General features: G+C 35.8%; 1 protein-coding gene and 1 long non-coding RNA gene across 5 annotated transcripts in view; one reads left to right on the top strand and one right to left on the bottom strand.

Moving 5' to 3' along the window:
- The window catches only part of LOC144616546 (uncharacterized), a 71,906-nt gene extending 47,635 nt beyond the window's left edge, over positions 1–24,271 (top strand). For all 4 annotated transcript variants that reach the window (XR_013555908.2, XR_013555907.2, XR_013555905.2 and 1 more), the window contains 2 exons: positions 23,593–23,681; positions 24,186–24,271. This is a non-coding gene — a long non-coding RNA (uncharacterized LOC144616546). The remainder of the gene's footprint in view (positions 1–23,592; positions 23,682–24,185) is intronic.
- Positions 5,219–6,157, bottom strand: LOC132669684 (olfactory receptor 4F6-like). The gene has a single exon (XM_078447692.2). It carries the CDS (start codon positions 6,155–6,157, stop codon positions 5,219–5,221), a length of 939 nt encoding a protein of 312 aa, XP_078303818.2.
- Positions 24,272–24,676: the final 405 nt, after the last annotated feature.

Below are 24,676 nucleotides of genomic sequence, written 5' to 3'. Positions count from 1 at the left end.
CTGGAAAATTTGGCCAGTGTCTATGACTATGATGTTGGTTGTGCTCCAGAATAAGTTAAAATTAATAACAATGTTAATGTTATTTACTACTAGTCGTGTTGCTACTTCAGCACCTTATCTTAAAATTTCCTGTTAAGCTAAGCATTTCTTTGAGCAAAGCACTTGACATAGATCTCTAAATTTTGATCAACAGGTCAGTGTATGGAATACCGCTCTTTATTTTTATAATGGGTAAATTAGTCTTTCAATTAGTTAAAGCTCTAGCTACCTTATCTGAAGAGACCGTTGGAAAGGTAGTAACTATTATTCATCATCCTCAGAAAAAAAAGAATCATAATCATAATCTGAAGAGAGTGTTGTCCCCGCAACCTCATATTTTAGCCATATGTGAAACAATATGATTCTCTTCAGAAGATGAGCTAATTTAAATACAAAGATGGATATACTAACAACCTTTGGGGATTTTGCTTCATCTCTTTTTATTTGTAAATGGGTTAGAAAGTTCATTATCTATATCAGATTAAAGCAGGGAAAAGTGTTATGAGAGTGAGGTCAAAAAGTCTGATTTTAGAACAAAGTATCCATTCAATTATCCAGGGTTCAGATGGCCTGCAAGCAACTGGATTATACACAAAGTTTGTGAATTGTTCATTACTACATATAATATAACTGATGAGGGACAGAAGCAGGGAAATGTTCACCTTTAGCCCAGAAGGCTGATCTGTAGCCTGCATAGTTCCAATATGGATCAAATACCTGCTAGTTCCTACATTCTTAAAGGGTCTCGTGACTGCCTGTACATCTCGCCAGTAATTAATATCAAGCTGAATAATAAGCACGAGAGAAACCTTGCAAAAGTAATTTTACGGGTAGAAATTTGAAGAATACATTTATGATCTAATAGTCCTTGCAAGGCCCCTCCCCCTTACACACTAAGCACACAACCACCAGCTTCATACAGCAAAAGTGCAGCCCTTTCTGTCCTCGGGTCCTGTCCCAGGCCTATAATAAAAGCACTTTTTGCACTGAAAACATCGCAAGAATTCTTTCTTGGCCATTGGCTCCTAGCTCCACATCAACAACTTTCTTAAGAATTCTTCCTACTCTGTGTTTCAAAAAGGTATAGAAATTTTCATCTCCTTATCTGAAACCCATGGATCCAGATATACTTCAAATTTCATATTGTTTTTTAATGATGAATTGAGCAGAAATTTTATTTCCAAGCTCATCAAAGATGATTACAAACACAAATCAAATATCCTTTTAAAAATGTTCCCAATTAAATCAAAGGTACATCATCAAAGTAAAACACTTGTGACATTAAGAATTCATTTAGGCTGTAGTACTTTCACATTATTTTGTTTTTAATCATTTGCAATGTTCTGAAGGTCACATTTAAACATTTTGAAGACAAGAAATAATATAGTGTTTTTTTAAGGTACAACCAAAACTATAAAATAGAGGAAATTAAGAAGACAATGACCAAATCTGCTGCATACACAGGATGGAGTAATCTAATATACATGAATCTTTCCAAACAAGTTTGCTAAAACACAGCTCTCATGATTAGAGAGAGAGATTTAGAAAAATCAAGACGTCATTTGATTAATAAAGCCTATTCTTCCCCCAATTTTCTACTTGCTTGTATTCATTTACAAACTGTAAATTCATGAGAAAAGAACACGTTTTGTTATGGTATAAAAATCTTGGGGGGCACCTGGGTGGCTCAGTCAGTTAAGTGTCTGACTTCAGCTCAAGTCATGATCTCACACTTCATGAGTTGGAGCCCCACTTTGGGCTCTGTGCTGACAGCTCAGAGCCTAGAGCCTGCTTCTGAATCTGTGTCTCCTTCTCTCTCTGCACCTCCCCCGCTCACACTCTGTCTCTCTCTCTCTCTCAAAAATAAATAATCATTAAAAAAAATCTTGGGAAAAACAAATTACAAATATTCAAATTTTTAACAAAAATGTTTTCCTTCCCAAAATGTAAACATCCATAAAACAAACATAATATTCCAGGTATAGAAGCACTAGTAATTCACTTATAAAAGACGTGTATTTGGTGGTAACATTTTTAAGTATAAAAGCACTTTACAAAACAAATCAGGCCATTATTATTTAAAGTCTACTCCTTCACCCAGTTTCCTTTATCTGAGTAGACACTCATCAATTTCTGTAGAATTTAGGCTCTAGGACCAGGCCACAGGAAAGATCTGAAATATCTAAAAGTCATTTGGCTGGAGAAAAGCGTTTTCTTGAGACTGGGAGGCAGTCATTCATCACTTTGTGCTTAAGAGCCTTCCTCAGCAAACTTCTTCCCTACAGTCTTTAGAAGAAAGCCCAGAATCTGGGCTCCAGGGGTTGCTTCCAGCTGGAACACCTACCAGCAGGGCATCTTTACAGGCATTCTACATGCAGTACTATTGAACTCTGTGGCCACCTGCTGAGACCTTGATCCTTCCCGTGTCCACCTCCTGCCAGAGCTGCTCCGCCCCCCACCCCCTCTGCTCTGAGGGGCATTCATGCGGGCCCAGGAAGATAGCAGTGCTGCTGGGCTCCTGGGCTCCGAGGGAGGGGACCGGGCTCCAAATTTCAAATTGTTTTGTAAAGGTAACATGGTCCTGTGTATTTTTGTAATATTCCAAAAGAGAGGGTCTCAGGCACAAACCCTTATATAAAATAATTATTATTTCTGTGTATGTGTACGCATATACCTATATACCTTCTGATTTTTTTTTGTCTTTTACATCTCTGCACATCAATATGGGTATCTATTGACTTGTCTTTGAATCCACTGATTCTTTCTGCTGTGTTCACTCTGTTTTTAAGTCCACTTAAATTCATAATTTCATGTTGCTTTTACAGTTCTAAAATATTTGGTTCTTTCTTCAATATTCCATTTCTCTTAAAATTTTTATAGTTTTCTCTATTTTTTGGCTTTATAATCTCTCTCTTAAAATATATGATTTTTTTTTCCTCTTTACTAATTTCAACAATTGAGCCGCCCTTGTTCTTAACTATTTTCCTCTTAATTACGAGGCATACATCTCTGCTTCTTTGCATATTCCTATTTTATGTATTTTAGGCACATTTTTATAAAAAAAAATCATATAGATCTGACAAAATATTCCTCCAGAAACTATTTACTGTTTCTTCCATGAGGCATAAAATGTTGTTATAATCACTTCAATCCAATCAAGTACTGGTTTATTTGAATCGGATTGTAATTTTTACAAGTCTCAGTATACTTGTGATTTGTGCCTGCTCCTTGGATATATCCCTTCCAAGTCTTATTTTTTTAATGGGTTTTTTTGTTGTTGTTGTTCTGTTTTGTTTTTTGAGAGCACGCCTGCGCACAAGTGGGGGAGGAGCAGAGAGAGGGAGAGACACAGAATCTGAAGCAGGCTCCAGGCTCCTAACTGACAGCACAGAGCCCAATGAGGATCTGAACCCTGAGATCATGACCTGAGCCTAAGTGATACACTTAACCTAGGAAGCCACCCAGGCCCCCCTCCCTTCCAAGTTTTACTTATGATTTTAATGGTTCTCTTGTTCTTCAGTCTTAAAGATTTTAGGTGATTAATTTTTGCCCTTCAGAATTTTTTTTTAAGATTTTTAATTTGTACATAATCTCTATACCCAATGTGGGGCTCAAACTCACAACCCCAAAATCAAGAATCAGTACATTCTGGCTCTATGACTGAGCTAGCCAGGTGCCCCATTCTTCAGAATTTTTGAGCTTAAAAATTTAGTCTTCTCTCTTCTCCGCTTGCCTTAAAAATATGGCAAATTCCTCACTCAGAAATCTGACTTTATGTTTGTCCTTTTCAATGTATTGTACCCAATAAGAATCCATTACAAATATAAATATTAAACAACAAAGTAATAACGAACAGGAAAAATATAAAATATTACTGATTGTATAACCAGAAAGAATCACAAACACTCAGGACACAGAGTCCTTTTATACTCTAGGAGTGAATTTGTCTTGGTCTTCTTGTTATCAAAGCAAAATATAAATTAAATTAGTTTTGCAATTTCTACAGATTATACACACAAATGCACAAGCACATGTATACTTGAAACCAATATCTGGAATAAGAAAAGAGTTACCCAAGACAAGTTACTAGAGAAAAATTGTCAACAAACAGTTTGGACAGAATAATTATTGGATAATAATAATATCAGCCATTAAATGATCACATTAATATCTATTTGACATTTAAAGAATATTGGCTGGTCACAGACATTAAGTCAGAATTTCAAAAATTGTGAAATAAGATATATAAATATAATATATATTCTATATTTATAATAAAGATACATTTTTCCCTGCCCTAAGCCACTGGAGATGGCATGAGTCCATTGGAATTGGGCAAGCAAGGGTAAGAGTAGCAGCCACAGGCCAAATATATGAAACACGCAGTTTCTGAGGCTCTCCCTCTTGTTTTCCCACCCACATATTTCAGTCTTTCCTTATTACACTGCCTTATCCATATTCTATTAACCTCACACTCCCTTTCTGTTCCTTCTTCCTCCAGGAACAAATGGGTATCTATTTAAATACTCTCTCATATATTTTTTGTTTTTCAGAAAACAATAAAATTGAATCATTCATATCCCAGGTTTAAATTGAAGGAAAGTTGTGTAATTCATAGTTCCCTCAAAAGTTTGAGTATGTTAGCTCCAAGTAGATTAATTTGAATCCAGACAGTCTAATGCCTGAGGCCATGCTTTCAGCAGATTCTAAATCTATAATCTAAGCTTTTCATCAACTTCCCATACTTTTCCTAGGGCTTTAATTCAGTTTTCAAACAACTTGTTAACTAGAGAGTTAATCTGATAGTTCAATGTACCCTCACAATCAGTGATCTATTCTGAATATTATAAAATGGTAACTTTAGAAAAAAACAACCCCAAATTTTGTATTTTTTTAATATTTATTATTGAGATACAGAGAGAGACAGAGTGTGAGCAGGGGAGGGGCAGACAGACAGGGAGATATAGAATCTGAAGCAGGCTCCAGGCTCCAAGCTGTCAGCACAGAGCCTCACACAGGGCTCGAGCTCACAAACCGCGAGATCACGACCTGAGCCGAAGTCGGACACTTAACCAACTGAGCCACCAGCACCCTGTAAATTTTGTATTATTATTTAAGCATTTGTATTACTTGAAGTTGTCTGGAAATGCATAGAGTAACTTGTCCTCTTGTGAATTATTTAGGAGATCATTCTCAAACTCAGGAATTGACTACTCAGTCTTTTCATTGCCATCTTCATGTCCTTGTTCCTCAATGTGTAGATAATGGGATTCAGAATGGGTGTGATCATAAAGTCCAAAATGGCAAGAAACTTATCCACTGGCACTGTGGGAAATGGCCACACATAAACAAAGATGCACGGTCCGAAGAACAAAACCACCACAGTGATGTGAGCTGACAGAGTAGAAAAGGCTTTAGACACACCACCTGAGGAACGTTTCCATACAGTGACCAGGATGAAGATATAGGACATGAGCAATAAGAAGAAGGTGCCCATGGAAATGAACCCACTGTTGGCAGTAACCATGAATTCCATTCTGTAGGTGTCTGTGCAGGCAAGTTTGATAAACCAAGGAAGGTCACAGTAAAAGCTATCTATCTCATTAGGACCACAAAAAGGCAAATGGACAACAAAAGCTACCTGGACCACTGCATGAATGAGGCCAATAACCCAAGCACCGGACAGAAGCAAAATGCACATCTGTGGGCTCACGATAGTCAGGTAGTGGAGGGGCTTGCATATGGCCACATATCTGTCCAAGGCCATGGCGATGAGCAGGACCATCTCAGATCCACCCAGGACATGAAGGGCAAATATCTGGATGACACAGCCCTGAAAGGATATGGTTTTGTACCCAGAGTATAGGTTATGAATCATCTTAGGAACTGTTAAGGTAGAAAAACACAAATCAATGAATGAGAGATTGGCTAAAAGGAAGTACATGGGGGAATGTAAGAATGGGTCAAAGGTCACTGCAAACACAACCAAAAGGTTTCCCAGAACAATTGTTACATAAAACACTGCAGAGAAAGCAAGGAGAAAATGCTGCACTGGTCTATAGGTAGAAAGTCCCAGCAACACAAATTCAGACACTGGAGAGTAATTTGACTTATTCATTGACCTTGTGTTACCTGAAAGGAACAAATAAAAATAATTACAAAAGGATGCACCAGAGCTATTGAAAGAAACAGATGTCACTGGGTTTCAAATTCTGACATTACAGAAAAAATTTCACTCTTGGTCACAAAAGTCCTTTGAAAAAAAGTCATACAATAATTTATTGATTTAACAAATGTTCATTGAGCAGCTACCATGAAGACCTATGTACCTGGCACTGTGCCACATTCTGGGATATAATATATACCCTGTCTTCATGTAGTTTGTAGTCTAGTTGTGAAGCTAGGCATTAAACAACTAATCATATAAGTGGATGATTATAATGGTGATAAGTTATTTGAAGAAAAGAACAAAGGGCTATGAGAATTATAAGAGCTCATAGCAGTGCCATCTGCTATGACCTGGAAGAAGACATTTGTGCTAAAATCTAAATGATGAATATGAGTTAAATAAGTGAGGAAGATAGGAAGAGTGATCTACTCAGAGGAAAGATATGGGAAATACTCATTTAGGATGAAGAAACAGAACAATTTGGAATAAACAAACAAATAAATAAATAAGAGTCTGATCAAGGTAGAGTCCTCTACCCTGTGTAAAGAATTTGGTCAATATCTTAAAAGTGACAGAAAGCCACTAGGTAGAGCAGTGAAATAATAATATTAGTACTTTGAAGAGTTTACAGTAGCTGCAAAGTAAAGAATGTAACACAGTAATCCCAAAGCAGAGAGAGATCTATTAAGAGTCTATCAAAGGACCATTTCAAATCAGTATAGAAAGGGTAAATTTATCAATAAATGGTGTTGACACAATTTACCAAACTTGGCAAAAGAAAATTAAATTCCTTACCTTACAACAGTAAATAAAATGCATTTTAATGAATATTTAAATGACAAAAGAAACAGGAAATAGAAGAAATATAGGCTTACTTTTAGGCAATCCTTTGTGTGAGAAAAGTCTTTCTAAACACATCCCCTCATGTGCAACTCATGCAGAAAAAAAAGGACACCTACAGATTCAAAAATTTTAATGTTCTATATAAACGTTTTAGGGAAAAAAAACAAATGTGGGAAATACTTGTTAAATATAATGATAAACCAAATTTTAAGTGAACAAACACATAAAAACTTGGACAGAATAATAAATATAAATAGTCATCACATGAAGAATAGTCATACTCACTAGCAATCAAAGAAATGTAAATAAAACAATATGGAGTTGCTATTATGTATGAATAATTGAATAATATATCATCAGTGAAGCTATGATGAAACAATCTCTATTATTCCCAGTACAAATTCATATAACATCTCCAGAATACAATTTCAAACTACATATCAATTAAATATCTTTGAATTGCCTTATGACTAAGATTCCCTATACAGTAAATTTTGTTTAAGGTAATAAGAACAGATGAGCCAAAAAATTTACCTATTGGGCAAATGTCATACAATTATTTAAAAAAGGAAAAAAAATGAAAATAGCCTAAATTCAAATGAGGAATTAAATTATGAATAGTATACCCAAATGGGAAAGGCATTCAACCTTAAATGTACAAAAATATGAAAATTTTAATAATAAACATTTATTTTATTTTATTTTATTTTATTATTTTTAACGTTTTTTATTTTTTTTTTATTTTTGGGACAGAGAGAGACAGAGCATGAACGGGGGAGGGGCAGAGAGAGAGGGAGACACAGAATCGGAAACAGGCTCCAGGCTCTGAGCCATCAGCCCAGAGCCTGACGCGGGGCTCGAACTCACGGACCGCGAGATCGTGACCTGGCTGAAGTCGGACGCTTAACCGACTGCGCCACCCAGGCGCCCCAATAAACATTTATTTTAAAAGAACAGTTTACAAAAGGAAATGTATAGAAAACATTTTTTAATTAAGCCTAGAAAAATAGAAATAAAAAAACAACAGATTGTTGAGCTCCGTGTGTGTGTGTGTGTATGTGTGTGTGTATATATATATAAGTTTGAACCATATAAAATTGGTATTTTGATAGATCAAAAAATACTGAAATATCAATTTCACAGGAATCCAACTAATATATTAATTTTTTCCCTTATAAGATTTTCTAAACTACTTTCCCTTTTCACAACCAAACATATTGATGCTTATTCCACATGTGAATTGATTTCCACAGGTTCCCCATCCACCTGCACTGCTACCACCAAGCTTTCTTCCAGGCCCCACATCACTGACAACCACTCTTTCTCTTGTCATGACTTCTTCCTATGCTACTTCACATTATGCTCAGGGTATAGCCTGGCACAGCCCTGCACTGTGTATGTAGATGGGATCACCATGGACACTATATGGCTAAGAATAGTCTTGAGGGCTGCCAGGTCAGGCAGAAATGGGCATCCTGAGGGTCATGGCATGGGATGGGTATTGTAGCCAAGAGGAAATACTATTGCGGTGATGCTAGGGCCTTCCCACAAGGGCTCTTTATGGAGAACATGGCCAATAACTAAAAAAACAGAGCAGAAATAAACAGAGATGTGGAACAATCACAGAAGTAAATGGCAATGGATGTGACATACAAGGACTGCCAGGCATTTTTATATTTTGACCATGTAGGGGTACCTAGGTGGCTCAGTCAGTTAAGCATCCAACTCTTGATTTTGGCTCAGGTCAAAATCTCATGGTTCATGGGATCGAGTCCTGTGTCAGGCTCTGTGCGGAGGCAGCATGGAGCCTGCTTGGGATTCTCTCTCTTCCTCTCTCTGCCCTTCCCCACATGTGCTTTCTCTCTCTCTCAAAATAAATAAAATAAACTTAAAAAAAAACACAGTGGTATAGATCTACCAGAGGTGAAAACTTTGCATAATAGAATCAATAGTATCTTTGTGTGTATATGCACATAAACAAATGCCTGACTTTTTAGAATTATTAATATAGTAAAATGTGATTGACTAGACATGACTTTAACTTTCTAAAATCCTTATTTCTGCCATTTAGATGCCTTTTACAAAGAATTGGTATTTGTTAATAAAAAACATTGATTTTTGAAAATACAAAAGTGAAGGTTAGATCAGGGGAGTTCTGGGAAGATGGAGTAGATCCTGAGCTCTCCTTGTCCCATGTACACACCAAGATAACAGCCATATTAATACAACTAACTGAAAATAATCCAAAGATTGGCAGAACAGACTTACCACAGTTAATCATTGAAAGGAGGTCATATAGAAAAGGGTATGAGGGGCAGAAACATGGTCTGGAATCAAACTCCTGGGAGACTCACCACAAACAGAAGACACCACACACAGAGAGATGTAGGAGGATCAGACTCCTTGCCAGAGACACTAGGCATGCGGGACCTGTCCTGAGATGGTGACTCCCCATAACAGTTGGCTGTGAAAACCAGTGGAGCTCAACTTCTCCAGCTTTTACAATCAATGGGGCTTAACTCCAGGTATATTAAAAATCAGATGGTTTAGCTCTGGGAGAGCATGCAGGCTATAGGAAACTGAGTCCTTGCCCTGAAAGAGCCAGCATATAACAAAAATTTGCAGAGAAGCAGCAGTTTGAAAAGTGCCCCTGGAATATACTGAAGGAGATTTATCTACTCATCTCAAAACACTAGGGCACACATAACACACATAGGAGACACCCATGAAGCACAGGGTCTGGTGAATATGGGGCATTATGTTATAAGGCACCCCAATATCTCTTCTTCATAAAGCAACTACTTTCAAGACCAGGTGATGTAGCTGACTTTTTTAATACATAGAAATAATTCCATTTCCGGGTATTTACCCAAAGAAAATGAAAACATTAATTTGTAAACATGCATGCACCCCTATATTTATTGCAGCATTATTTATAATAGCCAAGATCTGGAAAGCAACCCAAGTGTCCATCATAGGTAGATACTAATGATGTGGTGTATATATATTTACAATGGGATATTAATCATAAAAAAAGATTGAGGCCTTGCCATTTGCAACAACATGGATGGACCTAGAGGGTACTGTGCTATGTGAAACAAGTCAGTCAGAGAAAAATAAATACCATATGATTTCAACTCATATGTGGAATTTAAGAAACAAAACAAACAACAGAGAAAGAAATGGAAAAATAGACTCAAATACAGAGAATAGACTGGTTGCCAGAGGAAAGCGGGGTGGGGCGGGGTGGGGGGGAAGGTAAAAGAGGCCATGGGGATTAAGGAGACACTTAACTTGATGAGCAGTGAGCAATATACAGAATTGTCGAGTCACTATATTGTATACCTGAAACTAGTATAACAGTAGGTTAAAATTTTAAAAGTTTAGAATAAAAAAGTACAAAACTGAAAGTTCAAAATGCATAGCATGTTAAAAGGAAACATAGAACACAAACAGTGAAAAAAATGGCATGAAACTTCACTAGTAAGTGATCAACTCTTTTCTAGTCAACAATCAAAACTATAAATATAGCAAAAATTCTCAGCAAGGGGTCCATCTTGCGGTGCAACCTTTATATACTTATATTTTTAATACTATCTTTTGCTGGATATGTATATGAGAAAGAGAGAGAGAGAATGGATACATTTCTTGATTAAGTATGGAGATGATTTTAAAAAGAGAGGAAAAGGGAGCGAACTTACAAAGATAGAAGAAGAGGAGAAAATAGAAATAGAAGTAAGCAATTGAGAGAGTAAGAGAAAAGAAAGAAGATGGCTTCTGGGAGAGTCCTCTGATTGGTTATAGTCCTGCTTAAACTCCTTTAGTGACTTCTATTCCTTCACTTGGACTCCTTCATATGAGGCCATGTATCCTCTGTCTATTCCTAGACTCACATCTTGATTCTCCCCTATTCCCACAAAATACTCTCCAATTTTCTTGAACTACTTGAATAATCCTGTTTTTGTTAACGTTTGTTTGCTTGCTTGCTTGTCTGTTATGGCTGAACTGCTATGTGCACCCTGTACTTCTGCTGACTGCTTCTCATACGTGAGTACAATTCATACAACGCCTCCAGAGGACAGTTTCCTCTTCCAGCTGCAACTGACCTTATTCCTTTATGTTCTCAGGCCATGCTGTGCAAGCATAATGTTTATGATACTACTTTGGCTATACTGTATGTCACTCCTACCACATCTATGAATTCCCTAAAGAGACACAGTATGTTAGTAACAAATTCTGGTCCATTAACAAGTGTTCAGTAAATGTTTGTGTGCATAGATGAATGGATGGATGACCTGATAATAGTTTCTTATTATATATTACTTACATATTTTTGATCCTGTCCATAATATGGCTAATCACATCGACAAACCCCATAACCTGCCTGCCACTGTATCACAAGCCAAGAAAATGAATCCAACAAGTTAGGGGAGGGTCATTCAAAGGCTAATGTGAATCCAGAATTGACTTTTGAAGCACACATGTATGTCTTATTTTAATTTTAACAAAAAGAATTGACAGGAGGGAGTCCAGCTAACACCATTTCCCACAGAATAACATGAGTCATAATTTAGAAAAGCTAAAGAGACCTAACAAGGGTGCCATCCTGTTGAAACCTGCCACCCTACAGAGGCTGCCCTCAGGGTCCACTGTCTAACTCCATGTCTTTGAGAGCTTAGGATGCACAGGGAGCAAGACTGGGTCCTGAACACTGTTGTTGATTGACATTCCCTCCATGAAACATTAAGTTTCAGATTTCTCCATTAACAACTTTAATTCCTGTCTTTCCATTCATCTCTGAATCCTGTCAGTTCAGGGCATTCCCCAACCTGACATCTTAAAGCACTCCTCACTGTAGCTCAGAGCTCGTTTCTTCCTTCTAATGAATCTTTTGATTGCTATTAAATGAAGCAAGAGCTAGAAATGGCAGTGGCAGATGAAGCTATGAGTGTTGTTGGCAATGTACAAGCAATGACCTGGCGATGTTCCTCAGTCATCATCAACATAAATACTTTCCTTCCTTTTTTAAACTATCTCTAACCTGAAATGTGGATTTATCTTGCATGTCCTTCTATTGACATCTATCTACAGTTATCTCAGTGCACACTTCTGTCAATTCTTTAGATCATTGGCTATTTCGCCATGTGAAAATTTCCTCTCCCCAACAAAAAATAGTCAAAAAGTAAACAGAAAATTACCACTATCTAGCTGTTATACTATTCCTCACTTTTTTTTCCTACTCATCTTGATTAGTTCAATGATCAAAATGTTTATGAGAGTATATGCAAACTTTTGTCTTCTAATTCCTCGAGTGAGTCTTCCCTTTATTACTTCTTCATCTTTTTAATACAGATTAGAAATAAATGAAACACTTATGACATTTTTCAATTCTTCACCCTAATTTCTTTAGACTCCTAAAGAATTCCAAATTTCTAAAACTAACTTTGGCATGCTTATACTAATTGATACTCATGAAATCTGACCAAATGGGGAGGAGCGTGGGAGGATGGGTGAAATAGGTGATGGGGATTGAGCAGTGCACTTATGATGAGCACTGGGTGTTGTATAAAGTGTTGAATCACTATATTGTACACCTGAAACTAATATCACACTGTATGTTAACTAACTGGAATATAAATAAAAACTTAAAAAAAAGAAATTGTCTCTTGGAAAATTATTTTTCAATGTTGGTTTACTAATTTATTCTATATCCCCCCTCACTTCTGGAAACTTTGAAGTCATTATAGAATATATTCTTAGGGAATTTTATCTGGTGACAGTATTTGTATGTTTATAGAAGTCTTTGTAAAGAGATTTCCTTTGAATACATTCCCTATCACTGAGAAGTCTATGAGCTATGCAATAATCTCCAAATATCTTGTTCATGCCCTTGAAGAAGTTACAAGTATGAAATAAATATTTTTGTAATGTCTGTCCAGTGCAAAACATATCAAACCTTGAAAATCACATAGTAAATTTGAATATTGAATTTATATTTTTGACAGGAGGAAACAAAGCTTCTGTGCATTCCCCCATTAATTTTGTGGGAAGGAATAAAGTATAATATTACAAAGGAACACAGTGTGATTCTGGCCGTGGGAAGGTAGAATCACCGAAACCCTCTCTCATTTCTGTTTTCTCTGCATCCTCCTAACTGACTCTTCCCACTGGCCCGGACTTGTGTCTTCTAAGATTCTGTGTCCTACCAGACAAGTTATGATGCCTTCCACAAACCAATCCTTCTGTGAAAGTGTAGATATGCTCCTAATTATTTTGAATCCAATGATTTGTAAACTTCAAATGGCTTTCTCTACACTTGAATTTCCTAAGGTACTGAACTATAACTAATTCATCTAAAAAGTATAGTCTTCTCAAGTGAGACTCACACACATAACACATTTTCATTTCCAGAGGTGTGTTTGCTAAACATGACATGGCCAATAAAACATTACCCATCTTCATTCTTTCCCCACTCCTACCGACGCATGCTCATCACAAGCATGAAACCTGGAATACCTCTCTGGTGACACTTAGATTTCCCTATAGCTTCAAGGATAACATCAAGCCTGGAGTAGAAAATTCAGTTCTGTGTAAAGTAAGTTTGAATAAATAGAAACAATCAGCAGAATTTACCTGTCCCAAAAGTATGGTCTATTCTTAGTGAGTTTTCAAAAACCTTCAAGGCACAGTCCAAAGCACTGTACCTAATAATCACTGTCCAAGTCATTCTAGGCCCCCCTGGAATAGGCTATGATCGAGGCACAAAAATATCTTCCTATAAATCAGGGTATAATCCAGACATAAAGAACAACGTATGCAGCCTGAAACAAAAATTTTCATTTCCCCCTGCTAAAAGTTAGCACCCAGGAGGTATTCAATAAACGTTTGTTGAATTGAAAAAGAGAGAGAAAATCCTTATGATTCTGGAATTTCAGCAGACTACCAACTTTAATTTTATTTTACTCACTTACCTGACCCCCCCCCCAAAAAAATGAAGAAAACGATATTAGAAAGCAATATCTTCAGATACGCCTGTGTCATTTTTAAAATCTTTCCACTGTGATGTCCTGTGGTTATTACTGCGATGTCACTAGACTAAGTTAGAGCTGCTCTAGCAGGAACATCAACTCTCAATGACAAAACTATACTTTGGTGACCTAATAGTCCTCAGTCCATTCATCTCGGGAATTCTGCCTTAGAATCCCCATGGTCTGAAGAAAGGTGGAATATAGAAGTTTGGTACAGAGTAAAATTAAGTTAAAGGAAAACAAACATTTGTGCAACCAAACACACCTGGGGAACCCTTTAAAGGAGAATCAACATTTCCAGGCAGTAGAATGTTACAAGACACCTGTGAAACTTATCTCAGTGAACAGGAAATAGCTATTAACACATTCAATAAGCACACTTCAAAATTTATTGTGAAGCATATTCATAATGAAAAGGTTTAAGTGAGAAAGTCTGCACATGCATTCTCATTTTAATGAAGTTAAGTTTCAGGCAAAATAAGTTAACCAAGGTTACCCTGCTGATTTTGTGTAACTGATACTCAAATCAGAGATTGAGGAATTAACCACTACACTGTACCGTTTCCCTTTTATGTCATTGTTATAGCATATGAACAGGGGTTCATAGGTTTAGGTAGCTTTTGAATTTTGTAATCAATATGACAAATATCTCATCACATATTCTTTTGATTTAATAAACTAAAAATAAGAATTTAGAGCACATCATTCACTTAAGGCTGGTAGCAGAGAACTCACATAACTCTGGGATTCTGCCCTAACATCAGCCACACTAAATGCCTGGAATGTTGTTCAGAAAAGAAATCTAAACAAATATAAAATTCAGTCTCACGCATCTTAATCATGGGAATTTAAAGTTAGTATAAGAATTAATTTTAAACACATGATTTCAGCTGAAATACATACGTAAATTTAATTGTTGTCAATGAAATTGCTATTAATCCTTTTCTGTTTATTAAATATTACACCAAGTTCTTCATAAAGCCTAACCTGGGGGAGCTTAAAAATAGATGAAAAATTTTGTGCATTAATTGTTTAAACATCTCACAGGCACAGACAGGACATAAAGTCGAATATGATTTTTACAATCACATTTATCCAAAGTAAATGACTAGATGAGTAATTAATAGAAGCTAGTCCCTGAAGAATTACTGAAATCCATTTACAATTTTTAATTAATTAATTAATTGATTACTTTGTGATGAATGAATGAAAGAACTGAGTGTACATATATCCGCTTCCATGAGATTATTATTATTATGGTTAGGAAGTGAGATTTCTGCCACCGGAAGAATTCCAGCATCAATGAATAATCATCTGACAGAATTGCCATAGGGTAAAATTATACCAGATAATTTCTAAAGCCTTCTCATACAGAAGGAGCCCTTAATATAACTTCTCCTTTTAAAGTCTAATTAGGAATATACATTTGATAGTAAAACAGTGGTTGGAAGGTAAAATAGTTTACTCATTATTCATTATTGCTGAGCTGGGAAAATACATTTCAATAATCACTGATTTAAATATTACTTTATCAGATTAACTAAATGGCAGTCATAATCCATTCATTCGATACGACAACAAAGGAAAAGTAGAAAATTTAGTCAATAAACCAATTATTTGATGTCCATGATATTAAACAGATGTTTTGACTAAATGGAGTAGTTGGTGTTGGATTGTGAAAACAGCCCTACACAACGCTCCATGCTCGCCTATGCTTTTTAGAGTGAGAAATATCAAAGGAATGATTACAACTAAACATGACCACTCCCACGTGGGAGTGGGGCAACATGGGTGCAGCCTTTTAGTCACTGATGTTTATTGACTATCTTCTGCTTGTTCATAAGAACAAAATGTTTTTGCATGTGTACATCTCATACTGAGTGTAGAATACTCTCCATGGAGGCCAAACCTGTGCTTTCATGATTCAAGGTCTTCACAATTGTGCTTACTCAAAATTCTATTGCCTATTGAACTGAAAAGATGCCTGAAATGTCTATTGTAAAAATGGCTTCCTTACATTATGTCCAGAATCCATATTAAAAGGCAAATATGTTACTTTAAAATATTTTTATATATATGTTCAGTTTATTCAATATTAATGGAAATATGGTAAAAAATTTTTTTCAAAAAGCATAAGAGTGTTAAATTCCCCTCACCTTCCCCAGTTTCCCAGAAGTAATCACTGTTAAATATGTTCTTATGCATCTCTTGAAAAGTTTTCTATTCATATACATTATATCCCATTTTTACATACAAGAGGAATCACACTATATATTTTGTGGTACTATTTTAAGAATTTTTCTAAGAGCTAAGCCTTGTATATTGGGAAACCAGGGAAGTAAGACATTAATCTCTAAAATTCGTATAAAACATGACATGAAATACTGCATGTTTGATGGACCTCCAAATCAAGTGGGAACTGTGGTATGGATATAAATAATTTTTCATGTAAAGGCTGCAGAGGAAAGATTAAAGCCCAAGTAAACAGCATTCTAAGTAGCTATGTAGTAATAGAGGTAGAAGGCATGAGAAAAATATTGCTAATAATCCAGCTATAAACTTGGAAAGGCAGCAATATGAATTATCAAAGACAGAAATACAGCTATACTGTATCTATCTTTTCATAAGACTTTCACTCTAGTCCCCGGTATCAAAGAAGCACACTGTTTGCCTTGGATTAGTAGTCTTCCAAGACTTCAAGACTACACTGTATGTTAGCTAACTTGACAATACATACATACATACATACATACATACATACATACATAAATATTAAAAAAATAAAAAATAGAAATGTCTTGACTTTGGGGGCACCTGGGTCATTCAGTAGGTTAAGCATCTGACTCTTGATTTCGGCTCAGGTCATGATGTCACAGTCTGTGAGTTCAAGCCCCACATCAGGCTCTGTGCTAACAGCGTGGAGCATGCTTGGGATTCTATCTTCTCCTCACCTGCTCAATCTCTTTCTCTTTCAAAATAAATAAATAAACTTTTAAAAATAATAATAAATGAATTAATTAAATAAAGTAAAAATATACTATAGAAATGTCTTGACTTTGGAGAGAAGTTGTGCTTATTTTAGAATTGGTTTGCTTATGTTTTTTCCTAGTATAACTGATCTGCTTAATCTTCTTTGTAAACAATTTCTAGAGTTCATTTTGAAAATAAACATTACCTTGAAACTGATCGATTTAATTTTTGTATTTCAAGTTCATTTTTTAAAAATAAATATAAAATTCTTTTTATATTTTTTCTGTGCCTGTGATTTCTTTATCCTCAATTAAAATACTATGAAATTATTTTCATTATTTAAAACCATTATCTAATATTTCAATTACAATATTTTCTTCAAATAAATTATTTTGGCTTTGTACATTGATCCTACTGTGAACATCCATTAATATTTACTTTTCAATATATTATACCCTGCCATGTTAGTTGGGTTTACTATATTAGCCATCACTTACATTCAAAAGTTGAAAAACAATTACAATATTTTATTCATTCTTATTTGATTGTGTTAAAAGTTGAAGAGCTATAAAATTTTCTCTGAGCAAGATTTTACCCACAATCTAAAGGTTCTAATGACTACTGTTATCATTATTATTATTATTACTCTACAGATTACTTAAAAATTTTAGTTGCATTTTACTTGATTAAAAGTTGTAAAAATATATATTGGTTTTGTTATTGATTGAATTTCATCCCTCTTACCATATAAATTATACTTTAAAAAATCTTTAGTAGTTGCCCTAGACTTAAAATACATTTTTGCCTAACCTAAATGCACTTTCAAATAACACTATACTGCTTCACATGTACTTGCAGGTACCTTATAACACAATACCTTCCTTTGTTCCTTTGTGTTAAGGAAAAACATTTATTCTAACATTTATTCCTTCTCCAGTGCCCTTCATTTCTTTATGTAAATCCAAGTTTCTGGCCTATGTCATTTTCTTGCTGCCTGAAGAATTTTTTTAAACATTTATTGCACGATAGGTTTTCTGATAATGGAATCCTCCAATTTTTGTCTGTGAAACTTGTTATTTCTCCTTCACTTTTGAAGGAAAATTTCACTAGACATAGAAGCCTATGTTGATGTTTGTTTGGTTTTTTTCTCTTAATTCATTACATATTTCACTCCACTGTTTTTGCTTGCATGGCTCTAATAAGGAGCTCACTGTAACGTCTTACCCTGTTCCTCTACAGGTAAGATGTCCTTTCCACCTTTGGTTTCTTCTAGATTTTTCTGTTTGTCTCTTCATTTCTGCTGTTTGTATTGGATATGCTTACATGTGAGGATTTTGTTTTGCTTTGTATTTATCATTTTTGATCTTCTCTTGGCTCCCTCGATCTACAGTTCTCTCATTTTTTGACTGTTCTCACTCATTGTTACTTCAAATATTTTTTCTGCTCTGTTTTTTTCTTTTTCTCCTTCTCTTCCTGGTAACCCACCAAAACATACAATAAGCCTCTTTTTATTGTCCCACAATTTTTGGCTATTCTCTTCTCCTTTCTTTCTCTTTCTCTTTCTTTTTGCATTTTAATTTGGGCATCACCAACCTTATCACGTCCTTCCTTGGCTCTATGGAGGCCAAAACTCTCTAGTGCATTTGTTTTATCCTCATCTTTTGACTTTGGGCTTCCCTAAGTATTCCTCCTTGAAAAGAGTCTGTGACATGCAATTCTGTCTCTTGTAATCTCTTGTTATCATACTGCAGCCCTGATCATATTGTGGTACATTGTGGAGGAAGGAGAACTTCTATAATCTTCTGAGATTAGATTTCCATTCTTTAGTGGGTCTGTGTTTTAGGGTTGTATCTCCAGTGATGTAGCTTGTTTAATTCTTCTGCCTCTTACTTCCTTTCCTCAATGCAGCATTTTTAATGTATTTTCTTGAAGCCCTTACCCCTTTGACTATGTTGGTGTATCCAGGAAGACTTAAAAGAAAAAAAGCAAAGTCAGCCTGGGAAAAATTTCCTTACCCAGCTGGGAAGGATTTTAAAATTGTATTCTGACAAGGTCGTTTCACCTGTCCCTTGTTGTAGGAAAGGCTCTTAGTTCACAATGTTTACTTTGCTCTTCCCCAGCCATAACCATGAGGAAAAGATCCTTCTCAAATGTTTACAGTGATAACCTGGAAGGGTTCTTGGATGTAAAGGCCCCCAAAAATGTGCCACCCAAAAAGTTCTCACACTAGTCCACACTCAAGCCTACAACAAATCACCAAATTTATCAATCAAGTGTCCCTACAACTTCATAGTTCCAGCGGATTCCTCTCCAGTTAGGTAGACTTCATTTGAATCTTTCTGAATATGCTTCTCTTTCCAGATTCCAAAGTGGCAGTTTGCCTTATGACCTCAGTTATCTTACGGGTACAAAAAAAGTTAATGATTTTCATCATCCAGCTTTCCCTTGTTGTAAAAATTCAAGTGACAACTTGCAAGCTCTTTACTTGTCAGAGGGAAACCAGAAGTCTCCTATGCTTTGTTTCTGTTGTACTTTTAAAACATGTCTGATGACTGATTACAAGATAACTACTTCCTTTTGCTTTCTGAGCTTGTAGTTCTTAATAAGTCTCAAATTGGCTCACTTCTGATTGCTATTCATCCTTGAATGTGCCCATCATATGTAAGCCAAAGAGTATTAGAAATAATGGACAGGGAAGAGTTGGAAAAGCAGGAAGCTAAGGAAATCACAAGTACACAGCTATATATGAGTTTCCAAAAATGAAAACAGTCAAGCAAACAGCCAGGAAAAGATATAGAACAACAAGAGCTCTCCAGGAGTACTTTATTGTATTACAAAGGCTTTTATTTTTTTCAAGTTTCATGGTAAGCATATAGTTCCTCAAACTCTTCTCTAAACCAGCATCCTTCCCCAGAGGGTACCTCTCATTGGTCTTCATTTAACAGCTGTAAGGCTTAGAAAAGTCACTTAGCCTCTTTTTGCGTATTTTCCTCTCTATAAAAGGATCTATATGTTATCATGATTATACAAGATAGTGCCTGGGAAGTGTATTACAGCATTCAAGCAAGTAAATAAGCATTGAATCTCTATGAATGGATTCTAGACCTCAGGGCACAAAATGGTTCATGGAGCAAATAAATGTTTTGAGATCTAGAAATGAAAGGAATAAAGGAAACTCCAAGAAAGGGAAAATGGAATAGTAAAGAGGAAGGAAAGGGGCAGGGCCCATAAGGGATAAGTTGAAATAAAGAAAACAGAGATTTAATAAAAATAGACTTTCAGGGGCAGCTGGGTGGCTCAGTCAGTTAAGCATCTGATTTCATCTCAGGTCATGATCTCGTGGTTCATGAGTTCAAGCCCCCTTGGGCTCTGTGCTGACAGTTTAGAGCCTGGAGCCTGCTTTGGATTCTGTGTCTCCCTCTCGCTCTGCCCCTTCCCCATTTACTCATGCTCTGTCTCTCTTGGCCTCAAAAATAAATAAAACATAAAAAAAAATTAATAGACTTTCATATATAATTTATTTATTTAAAATCAAAACTGCAAACAAGAAAAAAATTTACAATGATATATGTTGATATGTACACTTATCCCTATTGATAGGATCAATAAAAGAAGTCTGTACCACAAGATTGAAAACGGTAGTGATTACCTCCAAGAAGAGATAAGATTGGGAGAGGACAGATGAAGGGGGTCACCAATATTTGCTCCAGATAAATCTATTATTAATAGTTTAAATCTTATTAAGTTATATGGCATTCATATAATTATTTCTTTAATAAAGGAGTAAATGGCATCTGGTGGCTTAGTTTGTTAAGCATGTCTCTTGATTTTTGCTCAAGTCATGATATTGCATTCATGAGACTGAGCCTTGTGAGTGCTGACATCATGGAGCCTGCTTGGGATTCTCTCCCTCATTCTCTCTACCCCTCCCCAACTTGCATACCTGCATGCATGCATACAGGTATGCTCTCTCACTCTCTCTCAAAATAAATAAACTTAAATATATATATATATATATATATATATATATATATATATATATATATATATGAGTGAATTAAGAAACTATCCTTTCATTCTCTTTTCATCATTTAGAGAAATGCCTCTAATATGATTTACACTCAAACTATTAATATACAGGACCCTGCTCAAGGAAGTACTGTGAAGGATGAGACCTAATATTCCCTTGAAATCCAAGGAAACAAAGTTCAATAGTTGCAACATTCCAAAGACGAGCTAACTGTCACCTGTCCATATATGATCTAACTTCTGCTGGGACTGGTATCAACATCTTGCTTCCCTTTATGACATGGTAGATACAGAGCAAAAGAAAGAAAGTTACATCCTCCTAATAAAAAAGAAATATAACATTTGAAACTCCTTTCTTTTATACTTCCACTTGTATTTAAAAGGACTAACTTGAGGGATGCCTGGATGGCTCAGTCAGTTAAGTGTCTGACTTCAGATTAGGTCATGATCTCACAGCTTGTGGGCTCAAGCGTTGACAGCTCAGTGCCTGGAACTTGCTTCAGATTCTATGTCTCCCTCTCTCTCTGCCTCTCCCCCACTCATGCTCTCTCTGTCTCTGTCTCTGTCTCAAAAATAAATAAACATTTAAAAAAAATTTTTTAATAAAAAAAAGGACTAACTTGAATCTAGCTTTCAAAAGAGTAGATTATTGCATGATGCCCTTAATGCCCAACTTTTCCTCAGGGAAAGGTGGAAGCTAAGGATCCCCCAAGAGCATGATAGGGAAAACCTTTCCAAATACTTGACTCACTTAAAACACAGAGATAGAGATGGAAAGCCTCCAAGCTCAGAGGCTACTCTTTACAGCATACACTTGGCACACTGAGGACACAATCCCTCCCATATTGCTCACGGTACCTGGATTTCATTTCACCTAAAGCAGACTCTGGAGGTAAGCCCTCTCATTAAGCAGTGAAGGAACTGGTTTCAGAGGTGATCAGTGTAGGGTAAGTATATCCCAGATAAGAGATTATTTTTCTTTGAACTTTTACTTTTAATGCGTCCCCCCTATTTTTTTTTAAAGTTTATTTGTTTTGGGAGAGGTGAGGGTAGTGAGAAGGAGTGAAAGAGAATTCCAAGCACACTCTGCACTGTCAGAATGAGCCACCCCACCCAGGGGCCCCGGTTCCCCCCTATTTTAAAACTATTTTGCAGATTTTTTATACCTATCTATGGAGCTTAGAGTTCTGAATGTTTTATTTGGTTAAATGCTTACAGGAAAGTTTATGGGTTTTTCTCTCCCAGCTAATCCCTGGGACTTCTGAATTCCTAACAGCATTAGACACACTAACAAAAAGCACTGACTTTCTACAATCTTAGAGGTTCTGGATTGCCCTGGTTGGGGAAGATGTTTTCTTATCCTGATGTTTTCTGGATTTAGCTTATTCCACCATTTGATATACAAAACATATGTACATAGGGGAAGGGAAGGAAAAATAAGATAAAAACAGAAAGGGAGGCAAACCATATCTCTTAAATATAGAAAACAAACTGAGGGTTGCTAGAGGGGAGGTGGGTGGGGGATGGGCTAAATGGGTGATGGGCATTAAGGAGGGCACTTGTTGGTATGAGCACTGGGTATTATATGTAAGAGATGAATCACTGTGTTCTATTCCTGAAACCAATACTACACTGTATGTTAATAATCTTAAATTTAAATAAATAAGTAAGTAAGTAAGTAAGTAGTGGTAAATGCAGAAAAATCTTAGTCATTAACATTAACAGTCCTCTTAGTAATTAACATTAATAGGCCTAAGTACTGTCCTATGAAAACAGACAATGAAGTTAAAATGATTTTAAAATAAATATGAACATTGTTTTTGGACTCTTACATATGTTTGTGTCTGGGTTACCTCTTCATAGAATAAAAGGTCTTATTTTATAAAAACCTTTTCTATTTTTATAGTCTTGTCAAAATCAGAAGGTATCTCTAGGAGGGAAGTTATGTTGGTGGTTTGGGGATCAGAAAGACCTCAGTTTATATTCCAGTTCTGTTAACTTTCTAACTTACGACCTTGAAAAAAATCAAGTAAATGGCAATAAATGCTGTGATTATTGAAATAGATAATGCCTATAAAGTGCATATTAGCACAGCAACTGGTACTTAATAAGCACTAGGTAGTCAATTTTTTAATCTTCTAGTTTCTAGCCTGAAAAAGGTAAAAAAAAAAAAAAAAGACAGAGAGATTAAGAGAGACAAAGCAAAAAAAGAATGAAAGGAAGAAGAAAGATAGAAAGAAAGGAAGGATTAAAAGAAAAAAATTTCCATTGAAATCAATATATATAATATAGATAAATAGTTCATGAACAAGTGAACTGAGTTTACATATTCTCCCATCGAGGAGAGTCAGGAACTTTCAGAAGTCTGTCATATAAGATAATCTCAAAAAGGAAATTCCTCTTGCCAGTGAGGGGGAAGCACCAGTGAATATATGGAACATTTATGAGTCATTAATTCTCAGTCATGCTAATTGGTTTCATTTCTAATGGTACAATCTATAACTATTTGTCTAGTGCAATGATGATGAACCCAAAACAGACTGAATCTCTCCGTGTTTCTCAATCCCCTGAAGCTGCTGAGGATGAAAAGAGAGCCTGCGCAGGTACATGGAAATCCCATCTTTAATTCTCCAGCATCTGGTTCCATAAATTACCTCCTCTTTCTATGTTCTCCACTATTTACTTCTCTTTCAGTTGCCACTTCCTTTGTTAACTCACCTGATTTGACTGATTTTCACTCACATTGGTTATTTCCTTCTGGTCTTATTCTCACAATTAAAATTGTATTATAAGATGTATTTCTTCAGAATGCCTTGGTCTTTGTTAAAGTGGTATGTGAAGTACTTTGACCTTTTCATCTACTTTCTCCCTAAATATTAGTATCACAAAATAAAAGGTAACATCTATGTCTTGACTATTCTATTCCTACTATTCAATATGAAAAGCATGCTAGCTTTATCTTTGCCAGAGGAATTAAACCACTGTTCCCATGGTTTCCTGAAAATCATCAAAATTATTGAGCACTTATTATATAGCAAATAAGTGCTTTGCTAGCACTTATTATATACCATAGCATTTCTCATGTTTTCTTGTTTCAACTCATTTAGTCCTCGAGACAATCATAAGAAGTACCGACTCTTAGTGTCTACCTTTAACAGAGGAAGAAATTGACCTATAAGGCAGTCTGGTAACTCACACAAATCACAGCAGGTAAGTGGAGCATCTAGAAACACAAATAGTTTGGCCCCTGTGTTGGTGCTCATGCTGTATATTGGAAATGGCTCCTATATAAGTGTTCTGATTCTCTCAACTAATTTTGATACATTTGATTTTAAATTTTAAAAAATACTACCTGTAAAAGTATAGGAAGTCGAGTTGGAGATAAAGAAACAAGCATAAAATTAGTTAAAATCCCACCACCTATATGGCCACAGATGGTAGCTATACTTGGGGTAAACAAAGCATAACCTATAGAGATGTTGAATCTCTATGCTGCACAGCTGAAACTAATGTAACATTGTGTGGAAACTATATTCAAATTAAAGTAGAATTTGGGGGCAAATTCTAAACATCCGTTCATGCAACTGTAATTTGTACT

This window comes from Panthera onca, chromosome B3 (genome assembly GCF_046562875.1).
Source record: "Panthera onca isolate mPanOnc1 chromosome B3, mPanOnc1 haplotype 2, whole genome shotgun sequence".
NCBI lineage: Eukaryota > Metazoa > Chordata > Mammalia > Carnivora > Felidae > Panthera > Panthera onca.
Note: the sequence above shows the minus strand (reverse complement) of the source record. Positions and strands in the feature narration are given on the sequence as shown.